Here is a 19,032-nt window from a genome sequence, read left to right as displayed (position 1 = left end):
CCTAGTCATTGTACTTATTTACTCACTACTGATCACCCATGATGTCTTGTCTTTGAATGCTTTCTGGACATAACTAAGTCTAAAAATGAACTGCAAACAATGTTATTATGATAACATTTCCCAAATGTACAAGAGGTCACAATTCTGTGACTTTTTCTAGCATGGCGGAAAGAGAATGTGTCAAAAGGTCGAGGAAGAGTTGCATCCGATTCAGAACGTTTTTTGTGTGTTTTAAAAGCACTCAGTAAGGCCAAAATGTGCCAGCTTGGAGACATAATCCACAGTCTTAATATTGTAAGGGTATTTTAGAGGTATGTGTCTACAGTGTGGGTGTAACGAGGCTTTGACCAGAGCACAATGCCATTGTGAGCATTTTAGGGTGCAGGTTTAATAATGACTGGTTGACGAACACACTGAAAGAAGGTTCCTACATTGAATAAGTAAATTAGTGTAGAGACTAAAAGCCTCATGACGTATTGACCTGCATTTTGTACATTTAAAATTAAAGAGACTACTTTCTTGTTTAATGGATAGTCAGGTAGAGATTTAAAGATATTGTATTTTCAAGAAACTTACAATATCAGTAGTATCATACTTTTCATCTTTTGTCTTTCAATTTCCTTTTGAACTGTATGGTATAAAATGTATACTTTCAGTTTATCAACAACAATACAAGTATTATAGACCTCCAATGTCTTCATTTTGTATTCTAAGTAGTACACTTTTCTTTTTTAATATGGCTAATATGTGGTATAATACATACGTTTAATTATATAGTACGTTTTAAACGACTTCAGTTGACCAGTCCCATATTTTTAAGGATAAAAACAGTGAGTTTATAATTGTTCTTGAATTTTAGAAGCAACGTTTTAATTGTTGCTCACTATCACCATTTACATTTTCTTTAATGGAAAATAGATCGGCATTGTTGGAAGACATTCAACCGATTTGAAATGCTGAAGAGATGACACGTAAGGTAAGAAATAATATATTTTACTATTTTATTCATACAGTTTTAAGTGTTCATCTAGTGAAAGCAGAAGAGGATGTTTTTCTGACCTAGTAAACGTTACCTGCTCATGTACAGTCAGCAATTTTGAAAACATGCAGGTTTAGTCAGCCCTGCTGTTGACTCATCTAGACATTGAATAATATGCCTTTAGGATTATTGTTGTATTAAAACAGTCATAACTCTTTTATAACTTCTGTTCCTATTCAAAAAAGTGAACAATTATCATTAAAAATGCTTAATATTACTAACTTAACTAAGCATTTTTAGTGCCAGAATGTTAAAGTAACATATTTGTTAAAACATTGTTTTTGCTTTAATGTGTTATGTTATATCTGTCCTTAACCATCATCACCATCATCACCATGACATCTGATTTTGTGTTGAGTGTACAGTACATAGTGCATAATATTGACTTTTAAACTCTTCAGCTATGGTCTCTCTCTCTCTAGGTCTATGGTGGCTATTATTAACCACCCACTTCTTCTGTTTACTACAAACATTGCCGTTTCCTAAAATGTTATTTCACAGAAAACATCTTCCAGAAGCTAGATATGGAAAACATCAAATATTAAAGGTTAACTGGGTATACGCTTGAACAAAAATATCAATGGAAACTGTGTTGAAATATCAGAAAAAATGCTATCTTTATGGAACATTTCTTTTAGTGTACACAGATCTGGTGTGTGTGTCGGTATGGGAGGAAGCGGAGGAAGATGGGAGGGGATGTCCCTATCTCATTGAAAGTATAAATAGTAAGAGTTGCAGGGAAGGAATGAACATATTTCTTCCATTGACAACAGCTTTTTCATCCCGGATAAGAACAAACTGTGTGAGTACTTGTTTTTTCTTCAAATATACTTCTAAATAGTATAAGAATTACATTTCATGTGTAAAAACTGTAAAAAGTATTATGTTTTAAAATGTGTATAATATATATATTTATATCCTCCATCAACCATTTGACTTCTAACTAATCAATGTGTTCATAGAAATATATTTAGGTAGACCCTCCAGAAAAACGCGATTATGCGATCGCATAATTTACCGCATAATCAGCAAAATGGCGCAGATTTTTAAAAGGGCGCATATTTATTAAAAGGTCGCATAATCCCCGCATTTTTCCACACAAAATTGAGGGGAAAAAAAGTTAACGTGAAGTAGTGATATCATCAGCTCGCGCAGGTAAACAACACCGTAGAGTGAATGTGTGGAACTCACACGAGAGAGAAAACAACAAGATCAGCGCCATATAGATTATTATATACTATTATACTATTATTATTATATACTATTATACGGCTCTGACCAAGATGAACAAATCGAATCCATCTCATTTGCCTACGAACATTTCTGCTAAAGACCGGGCAAAGCAGTACGCCGATGTCTTGCACGAAAGTGGGGGGAAACTATTCTGCACCCCGTGCAACTGTGTGTTGGAGCCAGAGGTCGCGTTAACCGAATATTTTCCGTCTATGACGTTTTTTTTTTAACAATGACGGAAAAATCTGAAAGCCGTCCGTCATTTTGACAGATTAGATCAAACTCAGAACAGCACCAAAGTTTCCCCGCAGCGGGGCTCCGGTGTTATGCCATATTATTATGCATGCCCTCCCAAAAGGAAATGATATAGTTTCCAAACCTAACTTTGCCGAACAGATCATTGAAATGTCTGTGAGTACTTGCTTTACGCTGCGCGCGCTCCTGCGAGGTGCAGTGGGCATGCATAACACGGCGCTAACAGTTCACAAGCGAGTGTGCCTCCTCCGGTAGAGTAGTGTACAGGCCGACGGGTTATAATGGATTTTGACGGAAATGTTACGATCCTGTCCGTCAAAATGACGGGCAGCGAAAAAGTCTAGCGCAACCTCTGGTTGGAGCATAAGAGAAAATCGACGGTGACGACCCACTTTGATTCATTCAAACATTCGAAAATGCTTTCTGCTGCTGCGGACAAGAAAGCCAAACAACTCGCGTTCACCGAGGCATCAACCTCCAAAACCCTTTCGAGGGCTACAAGAAACGAGGTGAGTGGCCTACAAGATTGAAGCTGGTCAGATAACGAACGAGTAAATGAAAACAGAATGAGGCGGAGAAGAGTGTGTGTGTGTGTGTGTGTGTGTGTGTGTGTGAGAGAGAGTGATTAAAATAGCCCATATATAAATACATAAATAACACTTTGTGATGTAGCTTGCTTCTAGTATGCTTGTTTATCATAGGAACTCTTTAAAAGGGCTCACTTTCATTCAGTAGTAGCCTAGTAACAGGGTGTGGGAGAAGAATCACCTTTTTTCCGCTTCCCGCATATTTCGCAACTTTTCGCATATTTAGCATATTTCCGCATATTTCGCAACTTCACCGCATAAAATCACATAAAAACCCCGCATGTTTAATCGCATAATCAAGGATTTTAGCCCGCATAATCAAGGATTTTAGCCCGCATAATCAAGGATTTTAGCCCGCGTTTTTCTGGAGGGTCTATTTAGGCTCATAGAAACAAGATGCCCATATATTATAAGCTGGAAGCTTATTATGACCAATATATTATGTATCATATTTATACCAATCTGTAACAACCTATTTTGGTCTCACTGAATGTATATCCAACATAATGAAAACCAAACAGTTTCATTATCTTTTGTAAAACTAAAGGTTGTCAAGCAGATTATAAAATAATTGTGCCATGTTTTATGCAGGTGCATTGTAGTGAGCTCATTATATAGTAGAAAAGTCTCCCACACACTGCTCCTGAATTCAACACTAGTATTGAATCAGTATTTAGTCAAACAATAGAATCCTTTCAACGGTATGTTTCAGTGTCATTTATGAAGGAACGTTTGACCTTAGACAACTTGAGTTAGTAGTAGCTTGTTGCAGACATGTTAACTCTGATATTTTATGACTTGCAAAGACAATTTCTGTATAAACAAGCTTTCACCCCATCCATGAATCAGTAAGACTTGCGGATGGGACAGTTGGCATCCAAACGTGACGGGTTGGACCTGGGCGTTGTTCCTCGTGTCCGCTTCTCCACCAATGAGGATGGACCTCCAAGGTACTCTCCGCATCAATTTGACGGCAGCAGCCAGCAACGAAATGATAGCCTCCAAATTCCTCCAACCATCGTTGTCTCAGACACGGATCCAAGGTTTGTGTTGTTGACTTCTAGCTTCACTTTTATTACAAATAAACTGGTAAATCCTTTATTCCATAAAAAGTATTTCTGCCCCTTGTAAACTTTTGTTGGTGTCACTTTAGTTAAAGAAATGAAATACTTTTATATGTTTCGTTTTCCTGAGAACCATAAACGATATAGACCCTATTGCTGTCTTCTTTTTATAACTGCATCTTTAGATGCTAAAAGTCATTCCGGACTTTTGTGAAAGAGATCATTTAACTTCAAAGTTTATCACAAAGACATTTTGCAGCATCTAGCTCATAAGTCGCATTCAGCATTTACTTCAAAATGTGCTTTTATGGTCTCAAAATAACACTTTGTCTGAACCTTGTATCCAACAGTGCATCAGAGCAGCGGGGCTCGAGGGCGGAGCTACGAAGATCTTCATTATACAGTACGTTGGACCTGGTGCCCCATCTGGAGAATTATGCCAGCACACTGCCACACCGCCTTTCAAGGCCTCGTCCATCTCTTGTAGCTCTCCGCAGTGCCTTTGAGGTACGTCTTACAGCAACCAGAGTCCTCTAAATTAGCCCCCCGTCGTTAATTCATTCCCATATCGACCAAAAAATGGCGTTGTAATAAATGTATTTTTCTCAGGAGGTGCAAGCAGGTGTAGAGGCCACAACCACAGACTCGGGAGTTGGCAGTCTACCAGGCAACGGAAATGAAGAGTCACAAACTCCACAGGAGAAAGCTCCAGTTAGATTTGGATGGATGCTTGGAGTCATGGTATTGCTGTTGTATATTTAAGTGTGACTTCATATACTGCCTATTTCAATTGTGGTAATACATATTATGTTTAAAACCATCTCACAAACATTATACCGAGCTGTTTTTAACTGAACATTTTCTCACAGATTCGTTGCATGTTGAATATTTGGGGTGTCATCCTGTTTCTCCGCCTATCGTGGATCACTTCTCAGGCAGGCATTTGTGAGTTCATTCATCCCTTTTGTTCATAAGTATTTTTTCTTTATTCCTGTGTTGAGGCTGTAGCACTCGCACCCTCTGATCCACGACTTTGTAACTTTTTTATACATGATGTTGCATGAAAAGAATACGTTGTGCACATTGTGTGGAAGTGCTATTTCTCTGGGTAAATCCTGATGAGGGGGGAAAAAAGACAATTCCCTGTAAACGGAATCGCATTAATTGCACGATAAACTGTTAATGAAGGCACAAACACTTTTTATAGTATTTGAGTTTCCAACCAAACTACGTATGTGCCCTACATCGATCAAGAAACTGGTTCAAACATTTTGAGAATAAGTGATTTACAAACTTTAGCATGTACATTATCCCCAAACCTAAGCTCCTGTTTTTGAGAACCCTGAATGCTTTGTTATACAATAGCCAAAGCATGTATGATTTTAAGAATATGAAAGCATGTACATTACATCCCTGTTGTCATGCAGAGGCAACAGACCTTTGCCCAGACTTTCCTTAGCAAATATGCAGAGATGGACCTTGAAACCTTAAAATAACTACCAAACATTATCAATGTATTGTCAAAGTAATGGTAAATACCTTTTTTTTTCAGTGTTGACTTGGGTTATTATCCTGATGTCCGTGGTGGTGACTACCGTAACTGCCCTCTCCATCTCTGCCATCGCCACCAATGGGAGGGTGATCTCAGGTCAGTAACTTCCTGTGTCTCAAAAACTTTATTATTATCCAGTGTATTAAAATGATTTCATAGGTTGAATGCTAATTTCTATTCCTGGTAAACAACGTATTTGTCCTTTTTTAAGAATGGAAACCAAAGCAAAAAGACTAAAGGAAAGATATTGAATACATAGAAAATGTACATGTAAAGGTGACACAAATTGCTTAGTCATTCACCCTTGGTATAACTACAGATCCACAGTATTCTATCTTAACAATCAGTGTCACTCTTTTGTGGTTAAACATAATTTCAGGAGGGGCCTATTTCATGATCTCCCGCTCGCTGGGTCCTGAAATTGGGGGACCCATTGGAATGGTCTTTTCTTTCGCCAACGCATGTGCCTGTGCACTCAACACTCTTGGCTTTGCAGAGGTCGTCCGTGATCTATTGCTGGTAAAATTATGCTTCAACTTGAAAAACAAACAAACATTGTTTTGTTTTAAATTAAGAAGACAAGAATCTCATCTAGTTATGTTTCGGTGTACTATTTTATTTAAACAAACATGTTTACCAGGGTTCGAGTTATAAACTGAGCTCTATGGGGGTCTTTAAAACTAACGTGCACGCACATGCACGCACACACACACACACACACACAGCAGCAGCCCTCTACTTGCTACAAACTTAAATATGAAAAGGTTCAACTACGCACACCACATAACACATCATCTCGGCTTGCGCAGCACGCTCACAGGCATAGATTAGACACCTCCAAGGTGCGCAATAATGTATTGCGCACCTTGGAGGTGCAGTGCAGGCATATTGTCATTCAAGAGAATGCGTAGTTCTTTTGGAAAACATGTTATTCTTTTAGCCTATTTACCTCATTAACGTAAATAATACTCATTACATTGACACATGCATTATTTGGGATTAAAATAATGGCTGTTGGTAATGTATTAGCAATTTGATACATTTCCAGCTCTTATGTGCCCATATGGATCACACCTGGCACACACAATACATGTTCAGTGTCTATTTTTTGTATATTTACTGCAGTTTTTCATGTCTACCAGTAGTCTGATAGAATATTTACAGTTTGAAAGGGTGTTAAATGAAATGTGGTGATGATTAATGGTTTTTGTGTTAATGTAATAGCAGTTAAAACAGGACGGTCAAATTTGACCGCGAACACCAAAGTAAGGGGGGAAAACAAACACAACAGGAGGGTTAATTGCCCAGAAGTTCTTCTTCATAGATCGATTTATATTTCTTTGTACAAATAATTTGGTTTTAGGAGTTCGATGTCGTCATAGTTGATGCAATCAACGACGTCCGTATTGTGGGCGTGATCACACTGACTATTCTTTTGCTCATCTCATTTGCTGGAATGGAGTGGGAGTCCAAGGTAAGCGCATCTTGACACACTTATATTTACTTGCTCCATTTGTCCTATAGAGTTCATTTTCTCTCATGAACTTTAACTCTTTATTATGCTTTTCCTTTTTTTACACTAATCTCTCTTTCTCTCCCAGGCACAGATTTTGTTCTTTTTAGTTCTCTTGGTCTCGTTTGCCAACTACTTTGTGGGTACATTTATTCCACCCAGCCCAGAGAAACAGGCCCAGGGCTTCTTTAGTTATCACAGTGAGTTTAGGCTTCTCTGAGAAAAACGACTGTCTCATATATGATATTCAGATTTAAGTTAATTTTTGGCATGTCACTAGGTGATATCTTCATTTCGAACTTGAAACCTGACTGGAGAGGACCTGAAGGCAACTTTTTCCAGATGTTTGCCATTTTCTTTCCCTCCACCATCGGCATCCTGTCTGGCGCCAACATATCCGGAGACCTCGAAGTATGAAGAGAATGAAGGCACACTTTATTTTGACATCACTGCCACCATAAAAGACAACAAGAATGATGATTTGTTTATGATTTTTCTATTGCAGGACCCTGCTACTGCTATCCCTAAAGGCACTCTCGTGGCCATTTTCTGGACTACATTGAGCTATCTAATTATCACTGTAACTGTTGGTAAGCTAATAATACTAACATCCTTTATATTTGTATATACTGTCATTTGATTGGTTTAATCATCTGAGCTGGTGGGGATATCTTCTGACCTGAGAATGTATCACCAATAGAAAGGGCAGGGTCATCAGCTTACTACAGGATTGTGAAATTGTTGATGGTTTCAAAAGGGTTGCCTTTCTCCGTTTTTGTTATTTTGATTTGCTATAATGTCAGAAAACTGTTAAGCACTTTTTATTTTTTAGTCATGAGAGCAGGCTACTGAAAACTAGGGTGTTTCAAGCAATGTTGTCAGAAAATGTAACTATGTAATAGTGATGAAGAGGATAATGTATTTGTCCCCTTCTTGGCAGCCAACTCATCTTGGGTAATTTTAGAAACAAACAAGTTGCCTGTCATAAATACCACATTACATCATGACTTTCAATCTCATACTTCTCTAGGGTCATGTGTGGTGCGGGACGCCTCTGGTAATGTAAGTGACATTATTACTGGAAACATCACTGATGGCTGTGTTGGTCTGGGATGTAATATGGGCTGGAACTTCACAGACTGCATCGAGTCACAGTCTTGTAAATATGGTCTGGCCAACAATTTACAGGTACTACTCAATCCAGCTTACTTTTGATTAGAAAAATAATATAACATATTTTATTTATCCAATACTCTTTCACTGGGTTTGTAAAATGAGCCTTTAAATATTTTTTGTTTATAATTTCTGTTAACAAACCATTTTATGATTCCTAATAATGAGTATCCCAACCAGGTACTGGGCCAAGTTTCAGGTTTCTACTACCTCATCACGGCTGGTGTCTTTGCAGCCAGCTTGTCTTCTGCCCTTGGCTTCCTCGTCTCCGGCCCTAAAGTCTTTCAGGTGAGAAACTGCAGCCATTATTCTAAACTGTACTTTTTTAACAAAAATATATTCTTTTATTCAAAAAATGCAATCAACAATTATTAATATACAATTTAGTTTTAAAAAGATAAATATTTTCATGCTGCCTTTCACCTGTATATTACTATAATATACAGGTATTACTTGATATATTACATGATTTAAATCTGAAGCCCATATTAACATGATCGTCATATATGTAGCGTTTCTGGTACTGGCAGTCTGGTAAAGTTATATTTTTAATAAGGCAAGCATGCAAATCAAAAACATTCCTTTAAATATTTAATATCCATGCTAACATTTGTATAAATCTAATAAAATCTATCATGGTGCACATATTTAAAAGCTTCTATGTTCTTCCCTATCTGCCAGTGTCTATGCAAAGACAACCTATACCCGTACATTGGATTCTTTGCAAAGGGCTATGGGAAAAATAATGAGCCAATCCGGGCCTACTTACTCTGCTACGTCATTGCTGTGGCTTTCATTCTCATCGGTGGGTGTGATCTTATTCTGTTGCAATTTTCAATATTGGAATATTTGATTCACATTTTTCCTAGTTTTATACGCAAAAATTGATTGATTAGATTGTTAATAGTGACACTACTGTCAGTGCGATTACCTCTATGTAGCTCTGAATTTGTAATGCATTTTTTTATTCTTGCGTCTTTCGTCACAGCTGACCTTAACACCATTGCAGCCTTGATCTCCAATTTCTTCCTGTGTTCCTACGGCCTCATCAACTTCAGCTGCTTTCACGCTTCAATCACCAACTCCCCTGGTGAGTTACCTGTTTGTCTTTGCATTTCCAAAATGACCCCTATAGTATATGTATACATTGCAGTGGTAGCTTATCAAACCAACATTGACTGTCTGTGGGTAACGTTAAACAAACAGCAGCCCCTTTCATCACAGTCCAACACTTTGATGACCTAACCTTAAGCCAATTTATAAAATACTCAACCTCATTAACATAGTACTGACAGTAAAACTTAAAAGAAAATCTCTCCCTTACATAGAAGTATAACATATTATTAGTAATATGGATTTAAGAAATATTACTTCACAATGTTTTTCAACGTGTATTCTTATAAGCATAGTTATTAAATGACAAGAGAGGCCCTTTGCTCTATGGTTGCCATACTGGACCATGAACAATTAAAGGTAATGTTATATTCCACTCATTGTTGCCGCCCTGTAGGTTGGAGGCCGTCATTTCACTACTACAGTAAATGGACAGCTCTTTTTGGAGCAGTGATTTCTATTGTGTTGATGTTCCTGTTCACCTGGTGGGCTGCCCTCTTCACCTTCTGCATCATCTTCTTTCTCTTTGGATACGTCAACTACAACAAGCCAAGTAAGTCTAAAAAATGGGTCCCCTTAAAGGCGCTATATACATTTAAGTTATTATTATTCAACTATGTGCTAATAAGAATAAAAAAGAACATAACAACTGCATTATTTTTTGACTTACAAATTGTCCTCACTTGATTGCGTTTTGATATCCAGAGGTGAACTGGGGTTCGTCAGTCCAGGCAGGTACATACAACATGGCTTTGTCGTACTCGGTCTCCCTGTCTGGTGTCGACGACCATGTCAAGAATTTTAGGTAAAAGGCTATGTATTAATATTCCTCCGATCTAATGGCACCATACGTTCTTCTCTCTATAGTATTGTCTTCTTCATAGGATTAAACTGCAATGTCAAATTTAGTAGAAGAGAAATTTAGTTTAATCTGTTCGATGTTTTCTTTTTCTTTTTTTCTTAGACCGCAATGTCTCGTCCTGACTGGGCCACCAAACCAGCGTCCAGCCCTGGTGGACTTTGTTGGCTCCTTCACCAAGCACATAAGCCTCATGATCTGTGGAGACATAGTCATGGTTAGTCATTTCATCTGTTGTGTTTTCTGAAAGGAAAATAAGAGAAATTATGTATATCCTTGTGGTAAAGAAATTATCAAATCCTCATCATCCTTATTAGCTTTAAATCTAATATATCCTACTGGTCATGCTTTTACAGCTTACATGAAATCCCTATGTAATTTAAAGACACTATTGTATTCCCAAATCCCCTAGGAGCAGGACAGGCAGGCTCAGCCTCAGGATACCACTGATTGGTTGGTAAAGTGGCTGAACAAGAGAAAGGTGCGCTCATTTTACACACCTTTCACTGCCGACAGCCTTAGAGTTGGAGCTCGACATCTGCTGCAGGTAAATCATTTGAGAAGTGTTCATTGGAAGTAACTACAGCCTCAATCATACAGACTTGAACTGGCTTCGGATACAGTTTTTTTTAAGATGTCAATAAGTTACATTATCTCATCCTCGCAATTCTGTCTTTACACTCATTTATGCTCTTATTTGTTTCTTAGGACACGTTATTTATTGGCAGCTAAATATTACTTCCAATATAGTGTTTGTTCAATCTGTGACAACCTACATAATAGGTGTATGTGTTTCCATTTGTTTTTTATAAAACCTGAAAACTTAAAAATATTCTTAATTTTTTGTCAAGGCTTCTGGTCTTGGCAAGTTGAAGCCCAACACTCTGGTCCTGGGCTTCAAGGCAAACTGGAGGGACAGTTCTCCGGAAAGTATTGAAGATTATATCAACACAATATAGTAAGTGTAGTTAAATAAAATACAAAAATAAACTGTATTGATCTCCTTGGCAGACTGAAGTGAGGAAAACGTGCACATTGCTAATCTATAATAGTCTTTATAGTTAGAGGTAAAGATCACTGATAACTGTTTATAATTTAAAACTACAATTTTCACTCTCTTCCTCTATTACTAGTGATACATTTGACTCAAACTACTGTCTGTGTATCCTGAGGATGATGGACGGTTTGGATATCTCAGACCTGTTTGATGTTGAAGGTTAGAAATCCAGACCCTGTTATTTCTTCAAATGTTGTCTGCATGCTTTAATACAATGTTATGTTTTTATATTATTGATTTAACTACAAAATAAATAATGGAGACAATGTCTGTCTTTCAGTGAACCAGGGCTTTGAACCTGATGAATCTGTTGAAACTGACAATCAGCAATCTCCTGAGAAAGAATCAGGTGAGCACTAACACACATCAATATGTTACTTGCATCACTCATGATGATCATATGCCCTGTGATCAGTGTTTACCTGCAACTCGGAGAAAAACATTTGTCTCCACCCTCATTTCACTGCATACATTTGCCGTGTTTGTGTTTATACAAAAGGGGTATCTTGAATACGACAAGTGTGTTTTTTTGTCTGGCTGCCTCAGTTAGGAATTGTTGAATCCCATGTTTTCTGGCTGTCATACTGTATACAGATTTACTACAAAATGACTCACCCGATCTTTCTCCACCCATGACTTGAAAAGTACATTTGGAATTTGGCCATATTTTTCTTGTAAGCTAATCAACAAAGACTGGCCTCTTTCAGGGGGCAGGGTCTTAAAGAGACAGGCTCTAACAAAGTGTGTTTGAGACAGGGAAAATACAGGTATATTTAGACGGACAGAACGACAAATTGTTATTTGAACATTCAATTATGAATTTTTGTTCTAGTAAGAACACAAATAGAACTTGAAAATGACCATGAAGGGTCCCATTTATAGCACTCCACAACCTTAACTCTAGAACTTATTCGACTGAACTGAGTGTGGTTTGACCCTATGACATGTCTGGCAGTTTGTCAGTTTTAAATGCAAGTTATTATATGTTATCCCAAAGGAGTGTTAATAACGTACATAGTCCTTCCCTTTCTCAATCACTCATTTATTTTTTTACTGACACACTCCTCTAGTCATTCACAGATATCTGACGTAACAGTACAATGTACTGCACAACATCATTGGAGATACCATTTTCTTTTAACACCTATGATACTGTATACATTTCTTTAATACCAATATATCCAATGACAATGTAAAGGGGTCACTCATGATTACAATATTTGCTCTTGCATCTCACTCTTCTTGCTGTTCCAGCTGACAACATCTCCTATAAAGGCGACACTGATCAGATTAAGACGGTGTTTCAGAATGACCAGGGGAAGAAGACCATTGATGTCTACTGGATAGCTGACGATGGGGGTGAGATTGGAGCAAAATATGTGCACTTGTTTAAATGTGTCAAAAGGCACTTATAAAATGATTGATAATGGATATACCGTAACATCTGTTTCTAGAAAAAGTTACAGTATAACTAGTTATTTACTGTCATTAAGTACAATAATGGTCAGTGGACACAAGGAGCAATCTTTGTCTGACACTGGACTGCAAACATGGCTATTATTTCTTATCTGCAGTATTTCTCCTCCTTTTTTAAGGTCTGACTCTGCTAGTTCCCTACCTGCTCACCAGGAGGAAACGCTGGCATCGTAGTAAGGTCAGGGTCTTCATCGTGGGAGATGAACAAAACATGGAGGAAGGCCGCAATGAGTATGTTTTCTTTTTTTTATAGAATGATAAAATAATAACTAAACTTATTTCACAAGTGTTGGGTGAGCACATGATAACTCCCTACCCTGATGCATAGCACAACACCAAAAGAAAAAAAAGTTATATGTGCTTTTTCTACTTGAGCGACAAAAGAATGCATAATGCACCTGTCTGAATTAAATGTCAAGACTTATTAGTCAAATAACTTTGAATTCTTGCCCATTAACTGAATTTTTTTTCTCAACTTTTCCAAAGTGAGAACTTTGTGATGACCATGATATATTGATTTACCCACAAAAAATAAAACTCCATATGTTATGTGTATGTATTACGGTTTGGAATAGATTTCTTGATGATCAGAACACATTAATATCTGTGGCAACTGTTGCATTTAAACTTTTAATGTTGTCTCTTTCAGGATGATCGCTCTTCTGAAGAGGTTTCGTTTGGATATCCACGACGTTACAGTCATGACAGACAGCGAAAAGCATCCAAACTCAAAGAAGTATGTCGGCAGAAACCTTTTCATTTGCTGTCATACGATTGTCAAAACCTGGAAAACTTGGAAAACTTAACCTGACACAGGAAAGTTCACTCTTTAAAACTGGTTATAATTAAACAGGCTTTTCATGTTTTTTTTTGTTTTATTCTTACTTCTTCCAAGCCTGAGTAGATTTGTGGACAGTGTTGCCCCCTTCATGCTACATGATGAACAGCAGGAAGGTGTCTCAACTCAAGAACAGAGACAACGTGCCCCATGGAAAATATCAGAAAAAGAGTTTGAGGCCTTTAAACTTAAGGTTTGTGTGATAATAAAACTATTTCCAACATGTGCAACATAAAGCTGTCCTTTATGTTGTAATTTTTCAACATTGTGTACATTATATTCATGTTTATTCTATTTGTATTTTTATGTATGAGTATACTATAGAAGCAATGAAGAAAGGAGAGTTCATATCCTTGATTGCGTGCACATACTTGGGAAATAAAGCAGAATTGGATTCTGAGTGGTGTCATCTGCTGCGATACACTGAAAATAATTTTGTATCCCTTCAGACTGAGAGAAAAGTGAGGCTGAATGAAATTATCCGGAGGAATTCTCAACATGCTGCTCTTGTGCTCGTGTGAGTACAAAGTTAGATTATCACTTCATGTTATTAGAGATAATTCAAGCGTTAATGTATGCTGAATCATTAGGATTTGTCATGCTTTGAACGAAGGGGCCACACTTTAAATGACTATTTTGCGATCATATTACTTTTTGGGATATTTCGGAAAGGATTAGGTCCGTGTGAGCATTTTTTTTTTTAATCTGACAATTTAAGCGGGAGTGCAGAAAACATAGCTTATAAAGAAAAATAGCCCTCCAGTTACTCATCCAGTGTCAGGATGAAAAAGAAATTGTAATAAATTATAATAATAAATAAATCGGTATATAAATACCCAGTACATCAGTATATAAATACACAGTACATCAGTATATAAATGCATACACAAATATACAGTAGTTGAAACATGTATTCAGGCCTCTTTATCAGCATTAGGACATGAAAACAGCGATGCCAAATGTTATACACAAGTTCACTGTGGTCATTTGCATGGCAGTATGATTCAGATAGGCGATAAAGGTGGGAAAGTATAGTTCTTTTTAGGTGTGCTGCAAATCATTTGCCTCATGTCATTGTTCCTCCTACGTCAAGTAAGAGCAGTCTTTGTTCTTGTTTTGCAGTTCTGATATGTTCATGCAAATGTGATGTTTTTTTCCAGGAGCCTTCCTGTGCCTCACAGCGACTGCCCCAGTGCTCTGTACATGGCCTGGCTAGATACTCTGACCTGTGGCCTCCACTGCCCCGTGGTGCTGATACGAGGAAACCAGCAGAACGTCATCACTTTTTACTGCCAATAAATTCTGTCTTACAAGGATGGAGACTTGATGTATCCAAACAAACCTAATAAGTAAACATTGTGAAGAATGTACAGATTTAAAGTTCTAATAAGTAGCAATGGAAGATTCAAACCACACAGTTACTTGCATTCAAGATCATCTTCAGGGTCATGCTAATGACAATGCATATTAGTCAACAGCTGACGATGAAAAAAAGACAGAAAGAGTCTGACATAAGTTGTCAGACTTTGCTGTGCTGGGTTGTTCACAGGTTCGACAGCCAGTATTTCTTAATCAGCAGCTACAGACATTGTTAAATGAGGTTTCTTACTAAAGTGTTGAACCTCTGTAACAGCTTCTTGGCATTGAATGTACCACGTTCCAAAAGTCAAATGGTATGCACACATTTCTTACAAAGCATATTTCCTGATTTGGCACTGTCACACATGTTGACCTACAATCCGCCGTTAATGTTCAGTTAGGTGGAGATCTGTTGTCTGTGAAGGCCTTAGAATATGAGCCATAACCTAAATTGTGTTATTGATTAAACTGATCACACCTGGACTTGTCACTAGAAACCTGTCGCCAGCAAAACTATTGTTTTCCTATAGGCACCTTAACATTTGTCTGACAAGGCTTTTTTGAAGTGGCTGCGTCTGCAGCAATATATATCAATGAGATGGTAACTTTATGGAAATGAATGTTTTTATAATGCTTATTTAGTCGTTCACCCAGGTTGTTCCTTTTGTAAGTACATAAACAACATTTGAAACAAACTGTTTAAAGGTTTAAGACAATTCAATGAATATCAGAAATTATCTAAATACAATCACGCACATAGGATGTGTTCGAGATCCCTACAATATTATGTATGCATACTATATATATATATATATATATATATATATATATATATATATATATATATATATATATATATATATATATATATATTTAATAATTGACTTGAAACACTATCCGTGTACCTAGATAAAAAGTTAAATAAGTGTTTTTATCACCTTCTTTCTTGCAGAAGTCAGGCAGCAGTTTCCAATAATTTCATATCAAGTACTCTTAAGGCTTTTTTAAGTGTCCCACAGGGGCCTATACTTGGTCTTCTTTGTATTGAGAAATTGTGTTCTCAAAGCTGTTGTTTATGCAAGATTATAACTTTTTACCGATCTTGATCTTGAACTTAAGTATAATCACCTTTTACTATATTGTTCAGTTTTTTTGTGTATAAAATGCCTGCATTTTATTTGAACATCCTAGTTGGATACATTGTATGCCATTAAGAACACTAAAAGGTTCCTACAATAAATAAAAAATTAGATTTAACGCCTTGCACTATTATCCCCGAACTACCAGTCATGTAGCAGTTTACCTCCATGTCTGTAGAAAATGTCCTCACTTCCTCATTTTACCATATCAGACACACTGCTATCTGCAACCCTACAATGCTATATATCACATTTTATAGATGCATAAATGAAAAGAGATACTGATTCATCTGTGCTGAAAATTCAAACTAGTGAGTGTGTATTATCTGAGAATATTTAATGAATCTGGAGATCTGAATTTGAATTATTTCATCAATTGAGATAAAGTTAATGAATTTTAGCAAGAATTTCTCAGTGTATATGGACTTTTAATTGAAAAACAAATGGGAGAGAAAAGTTCATGTAGTGAATAACTAAAACTACCTAAACTGTAATTTAACTTGTCGCTCCTCAGCCATGTGATATAACACTTGATGTTTCTGCTAGGTGCAGAGCCTAAGCATGATGTACTGTACTGTTGAATTTATTTGTGCATAGACCAGATTTCAATGTTAAATGTTACTGGGAAAAAGTTAAAATACTTTTAAAACAAATTGTACATTAAACCCAATGACTTTCCAATTGCCTTGAGTTTAAGTTTTTTGTCGACAAATAAATGGACTCCAACTTGACTTTTATTTTAGTTAAATTTAGTTATTCAATCTTAACATTTTTTGCAGAGCTTTAAAGGTCTGGGTAAAACATTTTTCCCAAGTTTTGAATTGTAACTATTCTGTCATCTATCTTATGGTCAGTCCAATCACAGGTTTGTTTTCCAAGGCATAAGAATATTGAGACACAAGATACTGTTTTGCTATTTCTGAATGAAAATCTATGACTGAAATGAATGTAATGTTGACACAGCCAGAATGTCTTATTATAGTTGTGTGACACATGGTAACAAGCGATATACTAAAGTACAAAACAAAACAATTTAGAATATAGAAATATAAATGTTATTAGTAGTTGTTTTGGAATGACACCTTTTTTTTCTGCGTGTTAGATGAAGGGGAACAGGGGAGTGTGTTCAACTTTTTTTCAACTTTCAACTTTTTTTTTCTGGTTACATCATGTATTAACCATGATGGACCTCTTTGACATCTGAATTTCAATATTCAAATGTTTGCCCAAAGGTGGCTCAAAGAGAACAGCGACCTCATCGATATCTGAGTCTTCACCAGCACATCGAGAGAGACGGAGAGAGAAGCAGCTGACAGGACGACTCAGGAGAAGTAAGTGTGATTCTGTTCAGTCATTTTCATATCATGTTTATTGTGTGTGCAATATATTTCACATATTCTAGTTATCGGATACAAATCAGGTACTTTGTAACAAGTGATGTATGCAGCCTGCTCTGCAGACAAACCCCCCACTATTTTCATTTTTAATAAAATACAATGAATTGCAAATCTTACATTTGTATTGCTATGTTTGAACACAGCCATCTGATTCTCAGTTAAATTACAACAAAATATATTTTTTAATAGGGATAGTTCACCCGTTACACAAAGAAAAGAATGCAAACTCTAAAGTTGTGCTTATAAAAGGAACAATGGGACATTTCATTTTTCATTATTCTCAAAGTTATCTTTCCATTCTGGTTAAATAACCCATAAAGTCTAACCCACTCCTGAAACATAAGTCTTTAAAAGTAGCAGAACATTGAAAGGTCAATACAAACAATTATAAAGATTATTATCGAACCTGCAGAATATAAATATTATAAACTTAAAAAATAGAAAATAATTTCATCATTGTATTGCACTCTATTGTTGAGGTGTTATAGTTACTGTTGAGGTTTGATGCATCACATTATTTCTGTTTTATTCAAATTAGATATTTTCATGTGCTAAAAAAAGAAATGTCACAATGTGAGCCTGTTCGTGCTGTTGATGCTCAACATTTGCATTTTTCCTCTACAGATTTGCTCCCTCATTATTCTGCATGCGTGATAATTTAATTTGAATATTTTGTTAGATTTAATTGTGTTAAATTCATTGTTTCACATAACAGCGCAAAGATGCAGTGGAGTCTGTTTGTGCTCATTCTGATGGGTAAGTGGATTTTTAATTAAAATCACATCTGGAGTCATGAAACTGCTCACTCTTCATAACAATAAAACGTGAAATAAGTGTCCTCAGAGCTCCATTAAGATGAAGGGGATGATGTAAGAGGTGGGGGTGATTTTAGTACTCATGGGTTTGATTTAATGATCAGATGCTTGTCATACTGTCAGCTCCATCACTGCAGAATTGTCTCTGTTTTTAGGTCAGTGTTCCTTCTTCACTTGTCACCTCTATGAGTACCACTTCATTCAAGAGGGAAAGACCTGGGATGAAGCTCAGAGTTATTGCAGAGAGCATTTCACTGACCTGGCCACAGTGTCTGACATGAGAGACGTGGAGAGACTGACTAACTCTTCACAGACTACAGACGCCTGGATTGGACTGAGGAGCATCAATGAAGGAGATATCAAAGTGTGGCACTGGTCTCTGCCGGGGGAGAAGTACAATCCTACAGAATGTGATCCAGAATGTGCACCTGAATGGGCTCCAAATGAGCCGAACAATAATGGTGACAATCCTGAGAACTGTGGAGATTTCAAACTCAAAAAAATGGTACGATACCCATTGTTCTAAAAGCCTTAACTTTATCTGCTACAATGGTGAGTATATG

The 19,032-nt window shown here is 36.8% G+C and overlaps 2 protein-coding genes across 2 annotated transcripts; both read left to right on the top strand.

The window, feature by feature from the left end:
* The first annotated feature begins 1,446 nt into the window (after positions 1–1,446).
* slc12a10.1 (solute carrier family 12 member 10, tandem duplicate 1) lies at positions 1,447–15,601 on the top strand. Its single transcript, XM_034150080.1, has 28 exons — positions 1,447–1,841; positions 3,964–4,157; positions 4,529–4,685; positions 4,788–4,919; positions 5,048–5,123; positions 5,731–5,826; positions 6,110–6,249; positions 7,094–7,204; positions 7,332–7,443; positions 7,524–7,654; positions 7,749–7,833; positions 8,274–8,431; positions 8,597–8,704; positions 9,098–9,221; positions 9,405–9,506; positions 9,927–10,082; positions 10,235–10,334; positions 10,494–10,605; positions 10,801–10,935; positions 11,240–11,346; positions 11,522–11,604; positions 11,726–11,794; positions 12,700–12,804; positions 13,041–13,152; positions 13,571–13,657; positions 13,817–13,952; positions 14,209–14,276; positions 14,920–15,601. The coding sequence occupies exons 2-28, from the start codon at positions 3,976–3,978 to the stop codon at positions 15,056–15,058; spliced, it is 3,123 nt and encodes a 1,040-aa protein (XP_034005971.1). The 5' UTR covers positions 1,447–1,841; positions 3,964–3,975; the 3' UTR covers positions 15,059–15,601.
* A 2,769-nt stretch (positions 15,602–18,370) lies between these two features.
* On the top strand, positions 18,371–18,995 carry LOC117498001 (L-selectin-like). The gene is made up of 2 exons (XM_034150048.1): positions 18,371–18,410; positions 18,625–18,995. The coding sequence occupies exons 1-2, from the start codon at positions 18,377–18,379 to the stop codon at positions 18,993–18,995; spliced, it is 405 nt and encodes a 134-aa protein (XP_034005939.1). The 5' UTR covers positions 18,371–18,376.
* The last annotated feature ends 37 nt before the right edge of the window (positions 18,996–19,032 follow it).

Source organism: Trematomus bernacchii, unplaced genomic scaffold (genome assembly GCF_902827165.1).
Source record: "Trematomus bernacchii unplaced genomic scaffold, fTreBer1.1, whole genome shotgun sequence".
Taxonomy (NCBI): domain Eukaryota; kingdom Metazoa; phylum Chordata; class Actinopteri; order Perciformes; family Nototheniidae; genus Trematomus; species Trematomus bernacchii.
This window is presented reverse-complemented; position numbering and strand designations above follow the sequence as displayed.